At 34.4% G+C, this 16,291-nt stretch overlaps 1 protein-coding gene across 2 annotated transcripts in view; it reads left to right on the plus strand.

Moving 5' to 3' along the window:
• Positions 1–13,985, plus strand: part of LOC146004650 (calnexin-like) — a 58,338-nt gene extending 44,353 nt beyond the window's left edge. For both annotated transcript variants that reach the window (XM_083143561.1, XM_083143569.1), the window contains exons 8-11: positions 1,201–1,341; positions 3,026–3,148; positions 5,083–5,274; positions 10,550–13,985. In XM_083143561.1, coding sequence (XP_082999687.1) covers positions 1,201–1,341; positions 3,026–3,148; positions 5,083–5,274; positions 10,550–10,624 — 531 coding nt within the window. In that variant the 3' untranslated portion in view covers positions 10,625–13,985. The remainder of the gene's footprint in view (positions 1–1,200; positions 1,342–3,025; positions 3,149–5,082; positions 5,275–10,549) is intronic.
• Positions 13,986–16,291: the final 2,306 nt, after the last annotated feature.

Here is a 16,291-nt window from a genome sequence, read left to right on the forward strand (position 1 = left end):
GGGACTGGACCTACAGTTTAAAGTGTGATCCGAACCACTATGTGCCTCAACCGGGTATCGAACCCGGGAACCCTTGATTACAAGGCGATGACGCTACCACTGCGCCATCGGGGAGGCTGGAAAACTCTAAAAACGTATGCAAAGCTACTCTAGTTATGTGAATATGTTTATACTACATATATATATTTAATAAACCTACGGATATACAAAGATTACACTCGGAAAGAACTGGCCATTCAAAGAATGGCTTCTATTTTGAGGGAAGTGAGGAGAAAAATTTGTATTCTTTATTCTATGAAAACTAGCAACAAATAGGGTATGACATGTCCACATTGTAATTATGGTGATTATCCATAAAAAGCATTTCTACAATATAATGTAGAACCCTACACACTGTGAGAATTCGCTTTTCGCTATATTTTGCAGTTATTGGTTGGCAACACTGTATTCATACACGTGCATTTGTTTACCGTACAGTTCCTTCTAAGCGCGGATCCAGTATAAGATAGAAAAAATTCTCTATTTTTGTTGAAAATAAGATTTATTAGTTTATTTTGTAGTATGCAAACTTTTAGAAAGATGATTGAGAAATATGTTCAAGATAATAGGAAATAATTTTCATCCTGATTCTCTTCCCATTTCAAGGAAACAATTTTATTTCTTCATGGGAAGGGAAAAAGTTTCAACTAAATCATCTTTATAAATACTCTAACCGAACATATTCTCAAACAATTTCCTTGAACTTCAGTTTACCTGAAAATCATCTCGTAATTCTGAAACATACAATATTCCAGAATTTTCTTTTTTCAATATCCCTACTGAGCTGTCCGTAATACCTTTCAAAAGTCCTGGAAATCAACTTGAATTAAAAAGAAAACATTACATAGATGCTAAATGTCATGTTGGACTGACATTTTAAAAGACGTGAACCGACTACTGCTGATGACCTTCAGAGCTGAAAACTTGATGTTTTTGGTTTTGTATGTGATGTTGTTCTTGTGTTGCCTTTTAAAAATAAAGTTCAACATGCAAGGATAAAATACTTAAATATCTAAATGATTGCCAACACATTTAACTGCTTGTTTTTTGCAATAGTTCTTTAAAGTCTTACATATGAGTCCAGTGACAAATTGATATATTTGTGATTTAACCCAAATTGTGATTGTTACCTCTTTTTTTCCTGTTTCTTTGTTTTTGTAGGGAGCTATTGGATTTGAGTTGTGGTCAATGAGTGACATGATTTACTTTGACAATATAATAATAACAGATGATGTGGAAGTTGCCGAAAAGTGGGCCTCTGATACTTTTGACTTAAAGAGAAAAAAGATTGATAAGGATTCTGTGAGTATAAGCTTTATTATATCTACAGTAAATAAGTTAATCTTTATGTAACATTAATTGAAATGTAAACACTTTTTTTCTTAATGTAATATGCACATGTAGCAGAGAAAACAGAAAACAGCCACCAGCTGATATTATTCTCTAATAAGAATATAATATATTTTTATTACATAACAAATAATTAAATTCTCATATCTGATTATATATATATATATATATATATATATATATATATATATATATATATATATATATATATATATAAACATTTTACTACTGAACTATAGTTAAATAATGTAAGTCTATATTTTGAAGTATAAAATCAGGGTGTTTACCAGTCAAGAATGTCAAGAAATCAACAGGTAGGTGACAAAAAGTCAAGAAATCATGCTTGTGGCCAAGAATTTTTGCTATTTTTTTACAGTAGTGAATTTACATTGTTATATACCTGTACTTGAATTTGATAAAATTGAATATATGGAAATCTAAAATTGTATTTAGTTGTGATTAAGATTTGTTCACTTTGTTTCTTAAGAATTACATTCTTGTATGCATTTTCCAACTATACCTAAATAAAACTTGAATAAATTTTAAGAAAAAGGAGATAATGTCAAGAAAAGTCAAGAATTTTGGAGTTGTTATTTTGGTAGACACCCTGAAACTATATAGGTTGAATTATGTGAAAAACTATTGTACTTAAGTGCATAAATGTATAAAATAAAGTAGCAAGTTATGCTTTCAACGAAAGAATTGCAGTGACATACACATAATTTTTGACCTGTGAAAAGTTGTTCAAAATGTATATTTAAGACATGTTTACATTTTAAGTACTTAACAATACTGTTGTTTTGTTTTTCATGAAGTTTTCTCCATCAGGTAACTCTTTGGGGGCGAGCTATGAAATCTATGAATTACAAGCCTGGATGGTGGGCTGTGTATTTCATATATTGTGCTATCCCAATTGTTATCTACATCTGGTACTTGTGGAAGAGAGTGAAGGAGGTATTCTTGAATATGCTCCCTCAACAAAACCTGTAGTTACATACAGCAGTTATATAGTAAAAAGCTATGAACATGTAAAGTATCCACATTACCGCCTACCACAACAATTACCTGAATAATGCATATTGCACTAATTTTCTTTACCATACAAGTGATTAAAAGTGAATACTGCTGCATTTCTATTTGGATTATTTCAGGTCTCTGTTCTACCTCTTGGATTAATTGCAATACTGAGGATAAATGCTGATCTGATAAAATTGATGGAACAAACACAGTGTACCTGCTGTGTCTTCCATATGATTCAAACCAAGGGCCACTGGCTTCTCAGTGTGTTATGCTAATTATTCTGCTAAGGGTGGGTTGCACCCTACTTGACTGCAGTTAGTTATACAAATGTATTTGCATTGGGAAAACCATGAGATCATGGGAATTAATAATAGTGAATAAGTACCATAAACTTATTTCATATAATCGGTTCAGTTCGCAATTAAATTTAATACATCACAATATAGGTTCAGCTGTTCATTTTTTTTCACCTGTAGTGTAAAGGAGGGAAGTAATTTCCCATATATTTTGCTGGTTGTAGAATTGCCAGTCCTTGCTGTAGTATTCTTCATTTGATATGTACAAAAATGAATTTACCCTTTAAATTTACAAATCAACCTCTTCTTTACCTTATTAGGAAGGCTTGTTTACAAGGATATTAAATTACACCAATGAGCATCCCTGGCTGTGGGCTGTGTATCTGGTTGTGGTAGTCCTACCAGTTGTATTGATCCTAACCTTTTGCTGTAGTAGCTCCCCGGTAAGTACCATGCCAGTGTGTTGTCAACTTAATCCTAACATGTAGTTTGTTTATCACAAAGGTGTATCTAAAACTAACCAGAATTTGAACATAGTGACTGGTAATACTATTGTGTGTATGTATCCTCTACCAGTCTCCATAGCAGCATCATTCTGAGTTAACTGGATTGTTGTGTTGTGATGACTTACAACAAGACCCCAAGCACATATATGAAATGTTTCCCTTTGTGGAAAAACTTCAGTTAACAACCCAGTCTTCCCTTCCAGTAATCTGTATTAGGACATTGCGGTTGTAACCAGTGATAGTTTTGTTTAATCACAAGTCTGAGTGGTTTTCTGCTTTCAGAAATGGCAACTTGTTTCAACTAGACCTCTTGGTACAACTGTATAATTTTCATTATTCTCACGAATGAAAATAAAAATATCATGGAAAGGGTTTGTTGTGGATGAAGTGAAAAGAAAGTCATTGGATACTACAAGCAGTTTCCATTACCCAGAGCTTTTTCCAACTGCGGGAAAACAATTCTGAGAAGTGCATTATTCGTGTGGAGTAGAAACTTGAATACAAGCATATTAAAATAATTTGTCATTTTGGGAAACCCTCAAATTCGATGGTATAAATAGACGCCACAACATTTTGAACTCTTTTGGTAGTAACAGAGATTTGTTAGATGGAAGTTTGTAATTTTCTCTCTTGTGAACAACTTGAGGAAAGATTTGTAGAAACATCTGTCAGTAAACAGAAAATTTGCAATTTAACAATATTTTTAATCAATAAAATGTACAAACTGAAGTCTGTTTCTAGAAAATAATGTCATGTAAATGTTCTTCATTTTCACATTTGGAAAGTCTGATTCTTGCCATAAGTTTTCTAGAGGAAAATTTATTATTGCCATTTATTGTAATGGTTGTAAATACCTTCATGATTTTTTAACCACCCTGTATTAATAAATAAAATTGGCAACAAAGCAATGCTGGTCATAATCATGACTAACCGAAGAAAAGAGACGAGAGGTACTTGCAACACAACGCTCTTCCATAAAGTTAGAACTAATATCAAGAGATGAATAAGAGAGAGAGACATGGTGAGGAAATATGTCAAATATGGTTCTTGTATTTTATAAATTCTTCATTTATGTATATTCTCCAAATTTATACAATAGATTCATGTGTAAAACAGATATGTTTTGCAGGGAACTGGGGTGAAAAAACTTAAAATGCGAAAAATGTAAAATCCGGAAATTATTTTATAATCTGCCTTATTGGTACTATGAAGAGTGAGTGTATAATGTGGGAAAATCTGGGTTCCACTGTACTTATCAATATGGCACTTCTTGCAAGAAGTCTGCATTTTGTATAATACCTTTTGCAGAGCAGATGTTTAATATAAAATTCAATTAGTGTAATGTATTCAACCTGTGGAAAGTGCCACATGAAATGTTTGATATTCTGCTTCCATGTTTTTACTTGTTTGTTCTAATGTAATTTTGTGTCTCATCTTTTAAGTCACATAAAAAAAGTAATACATAGTTGTACAGTGAAACTTAAATTATAACCATAAATAATTTCCACTAACGTTTATTATTGGCTGTGGCACAAATTTGCTTGTTTAAACACAGTATATCCACTGTTTCAAAAGTCTTCATCCTTATTACCACACCTGATGATTGCTTGATACAGTAAAAATATTGTGTTAAAAAACAATGTATGATAAATATAATGGTAAGAGGAGACTAATCACTTATATTGGTTGTTGTTAAATTGTTTTAGTGCTGCAGGGTGTGTTATATTATGTAGGAAAACGTAAAATTCAGATATGTAAAACCAGGGTTCCATTGTTAGCAATATCTTCTAGTTCTTATTAATATACGAATCAAAATTTGGTTGGGTATCTTTAGAGTTTAAGCAGTGTTCTGATTTTACCTACCTTAACAGGAGAAGGATAGTGCTAAAAATGCTGCTCATGCAAAGAAAACCGATGAAGTGACACCAGACGATATCCAGCCATCCGAGAAAGGAGATTCAGCAGCAGCAGCATCCAAGAGTGAGCTGGAAGTAGACCAGGAGGAAACTGAAGACCAGATACCAACAGAGGATAATGCCGATAGTCAAGATGAGAAATCTCAGGTAGGACCTTTTAAATGTACGAGGCTCGTTCAAAAAATAACTTTCCCTATGTTGTAATAGCGGAGAGGAGGACAAGATTGGAATACCATGGAAAGGGAGGAGTGGTGGAAGACCAGAAAAAAATGGAGTCTTGACTTCTATGCCGACTCAGCCAGAGGTAGGAAAGGCAAAGGATGATGATGTAATATTTTTATTTGGTAATATATACATGCAAACTCTACATGTCTAGATAAGTACATACCTGTACTACTTTTCAGCATAATTGTCTTGCACATTGAGGCATTTGTCCCAATGCCTAACCAGCTTATCAAAGCCCTCTGAAAAAAAAGTCTGGGCTCAGGCCTTGCAACACCCATCTTACTGCAGCCTGGCCATCTCACGAACCTTGATTCTTTTGTTCCCCCGGATCAGTTCATCCACTTTTGCAATGTTCTCATCTGTGGATCCAGTTGAGGGACGACCCGATCGAATTTAATCAAAAATCCCTACTCTGCCTTCAGTGAACATGTTGCACCACCTTCTGACAATCTGCACAGACATTACAGTGTCACTGTGCACAGCAACCAGCTTCCTGTGGATGTCAAGCCATTTGTCCATTCATATCAAATCATGGCACGCACTTCTTCCTGACCAGCTGTCCAATACACGTGCACCTGCCATTCTGCCCTCCTCTCTAATGGCTCGAGTCCAGTATTTCATGTGTTCAGTTGTTTCCGTCCCCTCTGCACATGCACCTTCATGTCTATGGGAGAAATGCCTATTGTTCCTTGAAGGCGACATATAGGGCTCGTCAACCATGTGCATAGTCTTATTCAATTATTTTTGTAACAAATGTTATGGCACAGGGAAACTTATTTATTGAACGACCCTCGTACTTCATGAGCCACATAGTTACAATAAAGTCCGCACATTCATTATGTCCCCATCGGCAACCCTTTCATGAAACTTATCACTGGCAACAATAGCTAACAATAACCAAACTGCTCCCGATAAGCGTGTGCACTCAGACGTTGTTGCCACATTTTCTTTACATTTCTTGTAGTTGCAAGACGCCTCTCGTTATTTTTGCGCCATAACCACGTGCGGAGTTGATTTTGTCTTGTTATAGTGTTGTTGTTTTTTTTTGTTTTTTTTCTTAGACTTTGCATAATGCAAGTTATTACTACTCACGGCTGCTAGTGAAAATCCCAAGTATGAAGACAAAACTGCAGGATATTATTTCCTTCATGGAGATCAGAGGTGCCCGCCCATCCCCCCAAAGCCAATGGCGCATTCCCCCAAAAAATCATGTCATGCGTCCCCCCAAATCATATCATGTGTCCCCCCCCAAAAAATATCATTCGCACTCTCAAACGATATAGTTATCCCCACAAAGTATTTAATTACGATAGCGTGTCTACCAAAAGTAACTTTTTTCTTAGCTTTACAGAACACTATACTTGATCTGCCCCTCCTTCTTAAACAGGGCTGCCCATCACTCAAGATCACCCCTAAAATCGTTAATCATAATCCCTCGAAAATAGTTTGGATGAATGTGTAATAGTTGATGTCTATTTGAAAGAAATACCATGTTACGTTGTCCATATTTTTTGATTGTTCGATTTTCGAAAAAAAACTTAAAGGTAGCACATTGATTGGTTAGATGTAGTAAATTAAAATATGTAAATATGCATATAAATAGTATTTTTGAGCGGGTTTATAAAACTCAATTTGAGTATTTAACAAAAATTGTTACACAACTTAAGATAAAGATAGAATAATTTAACCTTGGCAAACCAAATAATATTCTCCAGCCATATGGCAGATTCAATTTGTTTCATGAGACATTACAGAACGTTAGCTAGAAATGTTTAACCTCAGGGTGATAATATAACAGGGTTCCTCTTTCAAAGAACTCACCCCACCCTCCAATTCCTGGAGTAAATATAATTATTTTAGTAACAAACCATAATCCATAACAATACTTGGATTTTATCTTCAGTGCAAATTTAAAATTTTCCTGTGTCAAGTTAGAAATGCAGATTCGATATATTTTTGTCCCAAATGATGCACCTGCTTTAAATTAAGCAGTATACCAACACTAAGCATTATATTTTGAGAAGTGATGTTATTAATGAATATCGAGAATATCGCTTATGTCTTGTAATGCAGTATAGTATAAAACTTCACATTCACATCAGTAAAGCACCAAACACGAATTCTCGCAACACATGATTGCGAGTGAAGCGAGCAAGAAAATGTTTACATCCAATTCTTTGCGGGCTTTCAAGAATATTAATTTAATGGGGTGTCAATACTTTCTTAAGATCCCGAGAGATTTAGTCTTTTCCAGCTTCTCTTTTCACGTTTGGGGCCGAAAACGTGTAGATACAATATCGCTAAATACAGTCTCCAAAATTTAATGTTCGAAATCTCTCGACAATCTAAGATTTAACACTTTATCAAGAGCTTCCTATTTCCTCATTTAAATGTAATACTCAATCCTACCACCAAAATTTCCATGCTAATTTTAGACAGCATTGCCTCCTCCAAAAAAATTAATTCTCAGTCTCCACACCAGAATTTCCGCAACAGTCTAAAACAATAGTAATACACAAGAATTTGATACCCGCTCAATTTAATGTTCAATCCCCATCTAACTAAAATACCAGTCATAATGTAAGATCTAGAGTTGGATACTGCCCCCCACGTTTAATTCAGAATCCCCCTTCCTCCTTCGATAATACCCTTAAACACTTCCTTTTTAATTATCTGTATTTCTTTTCTCTTTCCATATTTTAATTTTGTTTCTTTCTTTTTCTTTGAGTTCGTGTTTTAAGTCCACTTTATGCACAGTAAGGCTAATCGGGACTGGACCTACAGTTTAAAGTGGGATCCAAACCACTTGTGCCTCCACCGGGTATCGAACCCGGGACCCCTTGATTACAAGGCAATGACGCTACCACTGCGCCATGGGGGAGACCCCTTTCTTTTTCTTTACTATTTACTTCTGCTTTTCCTCTTTATCTCTTCTTCAGTGGGCAACATTGCTTTCCTACTCCAGTTTCTTTGCTTCTACTTCAAGAGAAAACCGCCCGCTTGGGTGTTTCTTTTAACAAAGAGTACCGCTCCCTTTGTTAACCGCTGGGGATATAATGAACGTGCGGACTTTACAGTGTGGGCACCATTGCTCAGTCGGTAACGCATCTGACTACCATTCTAAAGGTCCAGGTATCGATCCCCGGCCGGTTCAAATCTGGCCCCGGTGCCCACCCAGCGTCGAATGACATGGGTACCTGGGGGAAACCCCGGGGGGTAAAAGCAGTCAGGGGCGTGATACTGATCACATCACCCCCACTCATGACCAGATCAAGAAAGTGTGGGGCGTTACCCCCACACCCCCATATATGCCTTCATGGCGTGGTGCTAAGCACAGGGGAGCACTTTCCCTTTTACAGGGAGTCTACAAATGATTGGAGCAGTTTCATGATGTTACTTTACATGTATTATTGAACGTATCATGAAGTAACTTTTTAGTTTTGTAGAGACACTCAACAAGTTTTGTGACACTTGACTATTGTTCGATATGCTTTCCCTTTGTGATTTTGAAAACATCAACTTTACATGAAGTTCTTCCCAAATGCGATGCAGCATGTCAACCTCATAGGAGTTTCTGTTCCCCAGATTCACAGATTGTGCCTGTTTACTATGTCACTAAGACAAAATGTCACTCCATCACTGAACACAAGTTTATCACTTTATCACAAATGTCATGCTCTTCCATAAGCACTTGAAATCTTATATAAAACTCAAAGCGAATGACTTTGACCTGGTTTTTAATGATTCCAGCAACTGCAAGCGGTATAACTTCTGCTTCAGCTGTTTCTGTAAGATCTTCCATACAGTTGCTCGTGGAACATCCAATTCCTTGCTTGCGCTTCATGTTGACTTTTTGGGGCTACACACGAAACTGGGCCGTATACGTTCAACTGTTTCTTCAGGCACTAGAGAACAACCCGTTGATTTTCCCTTCATACAATCGGCGTATGAATTTTTCAATGGTGGATTTGTACTTTAATTCGAGGACATCATATGCTTTCTCGCTCTTGTTGCCATCTTAACTATTGCTGCGCTCTAAACGTACAACACATGCAACAGTACACAAAACATTGTGAGATACTTGTCCTCTAACCCCTTTCTTTAAAAAATTCACATGAATAACAAACACCTTGCATGTCCCAGTGGGACGACTGTGTCAATGGGGTTCATTCTTCATGAACTGTCATTCTTTGCCAAAATATTGACACACTTGCACGTGACATCTTCTGTTCCCAGCACTGTGCTTGCAATCTTTTGAAAATCTCAGCTGGTTTAATGTTCTTCAAGAAATTTATTCATTGATTTTTTTATGCACAAAAGTCTCTGTTAACATGAAATGACACTTGTATATAGGGACAGAAGCAGAAAAACCCACCTTGAAAAAAATGTCTTTTTTTTTTCAGAAAATGTTGTAAATTATTGCTTTAAATACTTGTGTGGTTCTACGATTGTCAAAAATTTTAGAAAACTTGTAAATAAATCTTAGCAGAACTTACAATACTAAAATAATAATGTAGTACAAGTTGGTGGGTTTTTCATGCTATTTGTATTAAAGCATTACAAGGGAGAATTGAGTACATTTTATTGATAAGTCGTTAATTGTGGCATAAGTAAATCAGAAAACTCTTTAAATTATTTTTTCATTTCTTATTGTAAAGGGTTGTTTGCCTATGTAGGATAAATGTTATTTGGGTCTGGTTAGGAGCTCTATACCCATGTATTTTGAGAGGCACATATATGCCTGTCTACATGATAAATTTATAAAGTACTTCTGCAATCCTGTCATTTTATTTTATCTAAAAACAAGAAAATAACTTTACATATGGGTTTCCATGAATAATATGAAGGGTCCAATTAGTTCTAGTGCTGACATTACACAACAATTTTAATTTGATCAATAAAAATTGCATAATTATCATTGTCATATTTTATTTGAATAAATCAAATCATATTATCAGTATAGTGTTTTTTCACAAATAAATGAGTCAAGGAAGTTTGTGTGCACGAGTTGTAAGTTTGAATGATTGTTTACCAACATGCAGGCTTTCAGTTAACTAATTAAAATCAAATGTAATTGTATATTTTATCACATAAACTTCATTACGATTTTCATCTATGAAAAATGAACACATTTCTTTTATGGCTTTGTATATTCTTTGAAGAGTCTGTTAATGTTCCATATTTATTTCTTTTTTAGGAATCTGGTGCAGAGGGAGGAGCAGGAGATGCACCTAAATCATCACCTAGGAGGCGGCGATCTCGAAAAGAGTGATGCATTTAGAAGAGTAGATACAGTATCTATATTGTTATGCGGTACAGGTGCAGGAGGTGTCTTATTACATCAGCTTCTCCCAAAGTTTTACACATATATTTTCTATTAATTTATGTGTTACATTAATTGTAAGTTATTATTTCCGAGGAAAATTTTTGGTAACGTTTGTACATTAAATAAATGGTCCAATTAATACCACTTGTATAGAAACAGTCTTCGAAAAGAGTTTTCAAGAAATATGTTTTTGCTTGCCAGAAGTAAATAATTCAAAATGCATTTTTTTTTATTTGTGTAGGAAATTGTATAATAGAAAATCTCCACAATGTATACTCCCAATATTTTTGTGAAAATTAATTCATAATTTTGTTTCAAGGCACCTTTTCCTGTAGATTTAAATATAGATTTTTTTTAAAAAAAACCAGCACATCTAAGGTAAGAAACATTTCTATGGGAAGTTTAATGAATTAGATCTGGCAAGTAGATAATATTTTAGAATAAACTTTTTACAATCTGAGACGAGACAAGTGTTGTTAAGTGACTGTTTCTTGTTTGTATTACAATAAGATAAAAAAGATTTCACTTGTGTCACTTTGGTGTTAGTTTATGACATTGCCTAATGCATTGTAGTGTTGTGTTCTTGGATTACATGCAAATTGCAGTGTTACAGTCTGATTTGCAACATTTTTTTTTTCAGTATGTTCTCTAGTTGAGTTCAAAAACAGTTACATTTAATTGAAAAGTTTATGTATGGTATTAGCCAATTTGTAATTTTTAAACATTTGGAGGATTACGTGTTCAAAATTTTATAATTTGCTTTATAAAACAGTGGCAATTGTACAAGTGTTTTCAACTAATATTATTTTTCTCAAGCATTAAGATCATTTGGTGACAAAATCTAGTCAAATTTAACAAAAAAAGCCTGGTAAAAATTTTCGTCAGCGATGTATACTTCAGATAATCCTGTTTTAATTACTAATCATGGAAAAGACTTAACATGCCACTTAGTACATAGTGTGTAAATGTTCTTGCGATGTACATGTGTCTGCAATTTGGGAATAGCAGTGCTTAAGAAGTTTATGATGAGAGCAACATTTAAAATATGCAAAGTGTAGTATGAATGAAGGTGATACCTGTGTAACATTTCATTCCATTCTGAAGATATGAATGCCGACTGATGCTTCATTTACAAGTGTGTATGTGTGCATGAAGGGGAAAAAAGAATGAGAGAATGTACTTATCAATAACTATGCTTCTTAAGCATTGACAAAATTGACAAAACAATATGCAATGTTGAATTTTCCGTGAGAAAAATAGAAAGGCTCGCTGCAAATTATTTGCAACGTATCAAGTACTGTTTTATAAACATGTGAAATTGTTGTAAGATTTGGCAGCTGCTGTGATTTGTAGTCCTCAGTATGTATAAATGTACATTCTAACAAATGTTTTTTTTTTTTATTTTTTGTTTTGTTGAAGTTTTGAGTGTTGGAGAAACCAGTTACAAAAGTCATTAAGTAACATTTGTAGGACCATAATTTTGATTCACTTGAAGATGCTATGCAAAAAGCTATATGTATAAAATATGAAGGGAGTAATATGTGTGTACATTTGTGAGTAGCTAATGTTACAGAAATATGGGAACAATTAAAATTGAAAAGTAATTTTATTGCTGTGCAGGATTGTTTCTTATCTTCAGCTTTCCGTTGTTACTATTAATTCTAAATAGTGAAGGAAACGTGGAGTTGTGCACATTGCTTGTGCCTATTTCAGCACTGGGTGGTTCATGGATAAAGGGTATGTTGGAAAACAAACGGTGGAATGTGTAATTTCATGCTACGGTCCCATTTTCATTATACATTGAACAAATAATGACTCAACTTAAAATCATTTTAATGTTAACACATATCTCTTCTGTTAAAAGCTCAGAAAATTGTCTAAATAGTTTGCTCTAAAACTATGAGTCTGTGACGTGTGTAAATTTTGAAATGCTGATAGAAATGTTAGCGGCAGTAATATAATCAAATAAAAATGGTGCTGAACACGTGTACTTCTGATTCGTTACATTTTTCCGGTAATTTGTTCATTTTGTCCAATTAAACACTATCATAGTGTCACAATGTTACTTTATTATTATTTTTTTTGGCAGGAAATTAGTTTTATCAAGTTCAGTATTTTAAAAAAGTGCCTAAGTCAAGTTTTGATTTGACTAACATTGAATTGAAAGCCTAATTTTTTTCAATTTTTGTTCATATCATTACTTGTCTTATGTATACATATGTATCAATTACTAGAAAATAAAATTATATTCAACAATTTATACATATATAGCAGCATATTTTGCTTTTTGAAAATTAATGCATGTATGATTTAATGCTGAATTTTGCAAACTGCCTGTTTGTAACTTTTAAAATGCTTTATAGTAGGCTCAGGAATATATAATATTAACCAGGATTTGAATTTTTAAGCAACTGCTTATTCATTTCATATTTAGGAACCAAAGTTATAGGGTATATTGCTTATTATTTTGTCTGTTCAATTTGAATCCATATATTTTGTTCAATTGATACATGCACTTTAGTTAGTAGGCTCAGTTCATTTTGTGTGTGAAAACATTTCTGTGCTTCTTGTAGTTTGCTGTATGTTTTTATAATGCACATGTCTAATTGTATTGGAAGAAAAGTTGCATGGATTTTTTATTTGCGAATTGCCAAGAAAATATACAAGGAAGTAATGTTGCCAATGTGTACAGTAATGCATGTGCACTGAAATTTGTGCTTAGATAATACTAAGTCATTGAATCATTAACTCATACTTTGTCATAAATTTGGATAATCCTGTTAACTGTTTTTCCTTTTGTAATATTTATTTTGGTTACTCTTACTGTTTGCCGTTCTGTGTTTGTATCCAAATATATAAGTGCTGGTTATCAGACTGATTTATTACTTGTAATTGTAGTGCCTATAGCTAAAGTGCAAGTTGTGCCCTCTGCAAGATCCCCCAGGCATTGTTTTTGTTGTTATAAACTGAATATAATGTTCTTTGTATGAGAAGTAAGTTTTATGACTGCATCAGAAACAAATTGCAATTTTTTTACCTGTCAGATTTTCATCTTAGACCTATCCTTGTCATGCCAGTCATGTATTTTGCATCACATATGTACAACTACATTCATCCTTCAACTCGATACATACCCTTCATTCTGTGGTGTACCATATCAAAATTGTCCTTTGCAGATGCTTTGTTTCTGATGCAGGTCCAGTACAGAGTAAAAGGTTATGGTTCTACAGTTGCACTTTGTAAATTGTTTGCATTTGTGTGAATTTTAATGATGATTCATATGTAATAACCTAGTACAAAATAAATATTTAAAAAAAAATCAATGATAGTGTTAATGTCTAAATATAGTGGAACCTCGATTTTACATTTTTCAGACCAAGCTGATTTATATGTAAATACATATTTATGTATGAAGCTGAAATCAGTTATATTTTGTATTATCTTTGCGGAACATGGCATGTAGACTCCAGAAATTCAGTTCTTATTTTCCATATTTGTACATATATTAAGTTTTGCCTAATATTTTACTTATTTTTACATATTATTTCCATATTTCAGAACATTTCTCAACATACTCCATATTCGCACAATAACATGTGCATGTTGTATAATTGTACATGTCCCTGTTTGACCGAAAGAGTTGGATGAATTTCTTGCCAATAACTGACAATGTCCAAACTGACTTTAAACAAATGACAGTTTACAACCTTTTTCATACCCTCCAATTGATTTAATTACAAGTTTTCTGTCATCCGAACAATGTTTTTTTCTTTACACCTCCCAACTGTTTGCTTTTGGTATTGTAAAATACTTGAAATTTCTGTTTATTTACAATTGTTGTGAGCAATAGAGAATGAGGGCTCAAGCATCAACTCCTGTTCGTTACAAACATTATTTTGGCAATGTTGGAAGAGAGTCCGAAGTCGAGCAGTCCATTGCTATTTGCTAACCCCACCCTCGCTACTAGTTGCGAGCCCAACGACAGCACCAAAAGCAACAATTTTGTGGCGCACAGGCTACGGTAATAATTACAATGCCAAGACTGTATTTTATGTAGCTCGTGTAGTGTCTTACATTATTGAAAAGGTAAATTTTTACTATTTTATGTCTGTTTAACTCCATATTTTGGTGAAAATAACTAAATATGTTACATATTTATCACATTTTTACCACATATAAATCTGTTCCCTGATAAGTAATGTTTTTGCTCCTTTGAACCCCCACAGGATAACTGCCGCAGTGAAAGCAACAGGCAGAAGCTGGAGGTGATCACAGGGCAAAATACACACAAATGGCTCCTACTGAACCTTATATCCTTGCACAGTCATGGTTTCACAGAAGCTTAAACATTACATATCCAATCTTATCTTTGCATGACTTTTGTCACATTTCTCAGAATTATTGCAAGATTGTGACCAAGGTGCATGGGTAGCAATGAATGAAAGCTTGAATTCGAGATAAAAAAAACAGCCCTTCAAAGGCCTAGGCTGATCTCCCAACTGCCAGTCTCCCTCCGAAAATCCTACCTCTGAGGTATGAAGATCTTCAACAGGTAATGAGGTGATATGGGGTCAAGACGTTGAACCCCCAGCCATTACAGAAGATTTCAGAGACCGGGTTATGCTACTCACTCCTAGCTCCCCAATTTTCTCATGATGGTGGGTTGCCAACGGTCCTATACACAGGCAGACTCGATCGATCCCATGCTGTCCAACAGTAAGAGTCCAAAGCACAGGACTTTAGACTGCATGGCCAAGGAGGACCTTGAATTAGAGACAAATAAATTAGATGCATTAGCAAAATAACTAGTGTATGAATTTGTCCTTGAAGGTGAAAAAAAAAAGAAAAAAAAAGTCAGGTAAGATGCGACTAATCCAGTTATTGTTTAGTAGGGTGGAATTAACTAAAATTTTGCTCCTACCCAGAATTAAATACTAAAGAAAATATTTTTTCCTGGAATGTTACCCAATGTTAGGACAACTCAAATCCAAAATGCTAAAAGATGGAAGCTTGGGCAAATCATTTTATACGAGAATCAGTCAGTAATTAGTGAAATTAGCAAACATTTTGCTCCAAGCCAGAATTAAATACTACAGAGAAGATTTTTGATTGAAATGTTCCCCGATTGTTAGGATAACTCAAATCCAAAAGATGGAAGCTCGGGGAAATTATTCTACATACGAAGGTCGGTCAATAAATATCTGCAATTTGCTGAATTTTCTTTGGTTTGACTGCACTGCTTTCTGCGCGAGCGTGTCAATGGACTGTGTTCGACATGTGTTTAGTGTATATTTGACCTTCACAACCATTTTTTTCTTTTGTAGTTTTACAGGGTAAGAATGGCTGCATGCTCCATTTGAACCAAAGAAGAACAGCGATCAGTAATATATCTGTTGTCTGAAGGTGTATCAAGAATGGAAATCTGCCGAAGCCTTGCATCACAATATAGAGGATTAATGTGCAGATGGTTTGCCAGCTTATTGTTAGTTACTCGTGGGTTAGAATCATGGTATTGACCTGTTCCATGTGAGTAGTGGATGTGAATGGCCATTCTGTTGCTCCTTGAGCTTGACACTTGTCCGACCATTTTTTAACTTTTCGAAAAAACTTCAA

Source organism: Lepisma saccharinum, chromosome 1, assembly GCF_977018435.1.
Source record: "Lepisma saccharinum chromosome 1, izLepSacc3.1, whole genome shotgun sequence".
Taxonomy (NCBI): Eukaryota; Metazoa; Arthropoda; class Insecta; order Zygentoma; family Lepismatidae; genus Lepisma; species Lepisma saccharinum.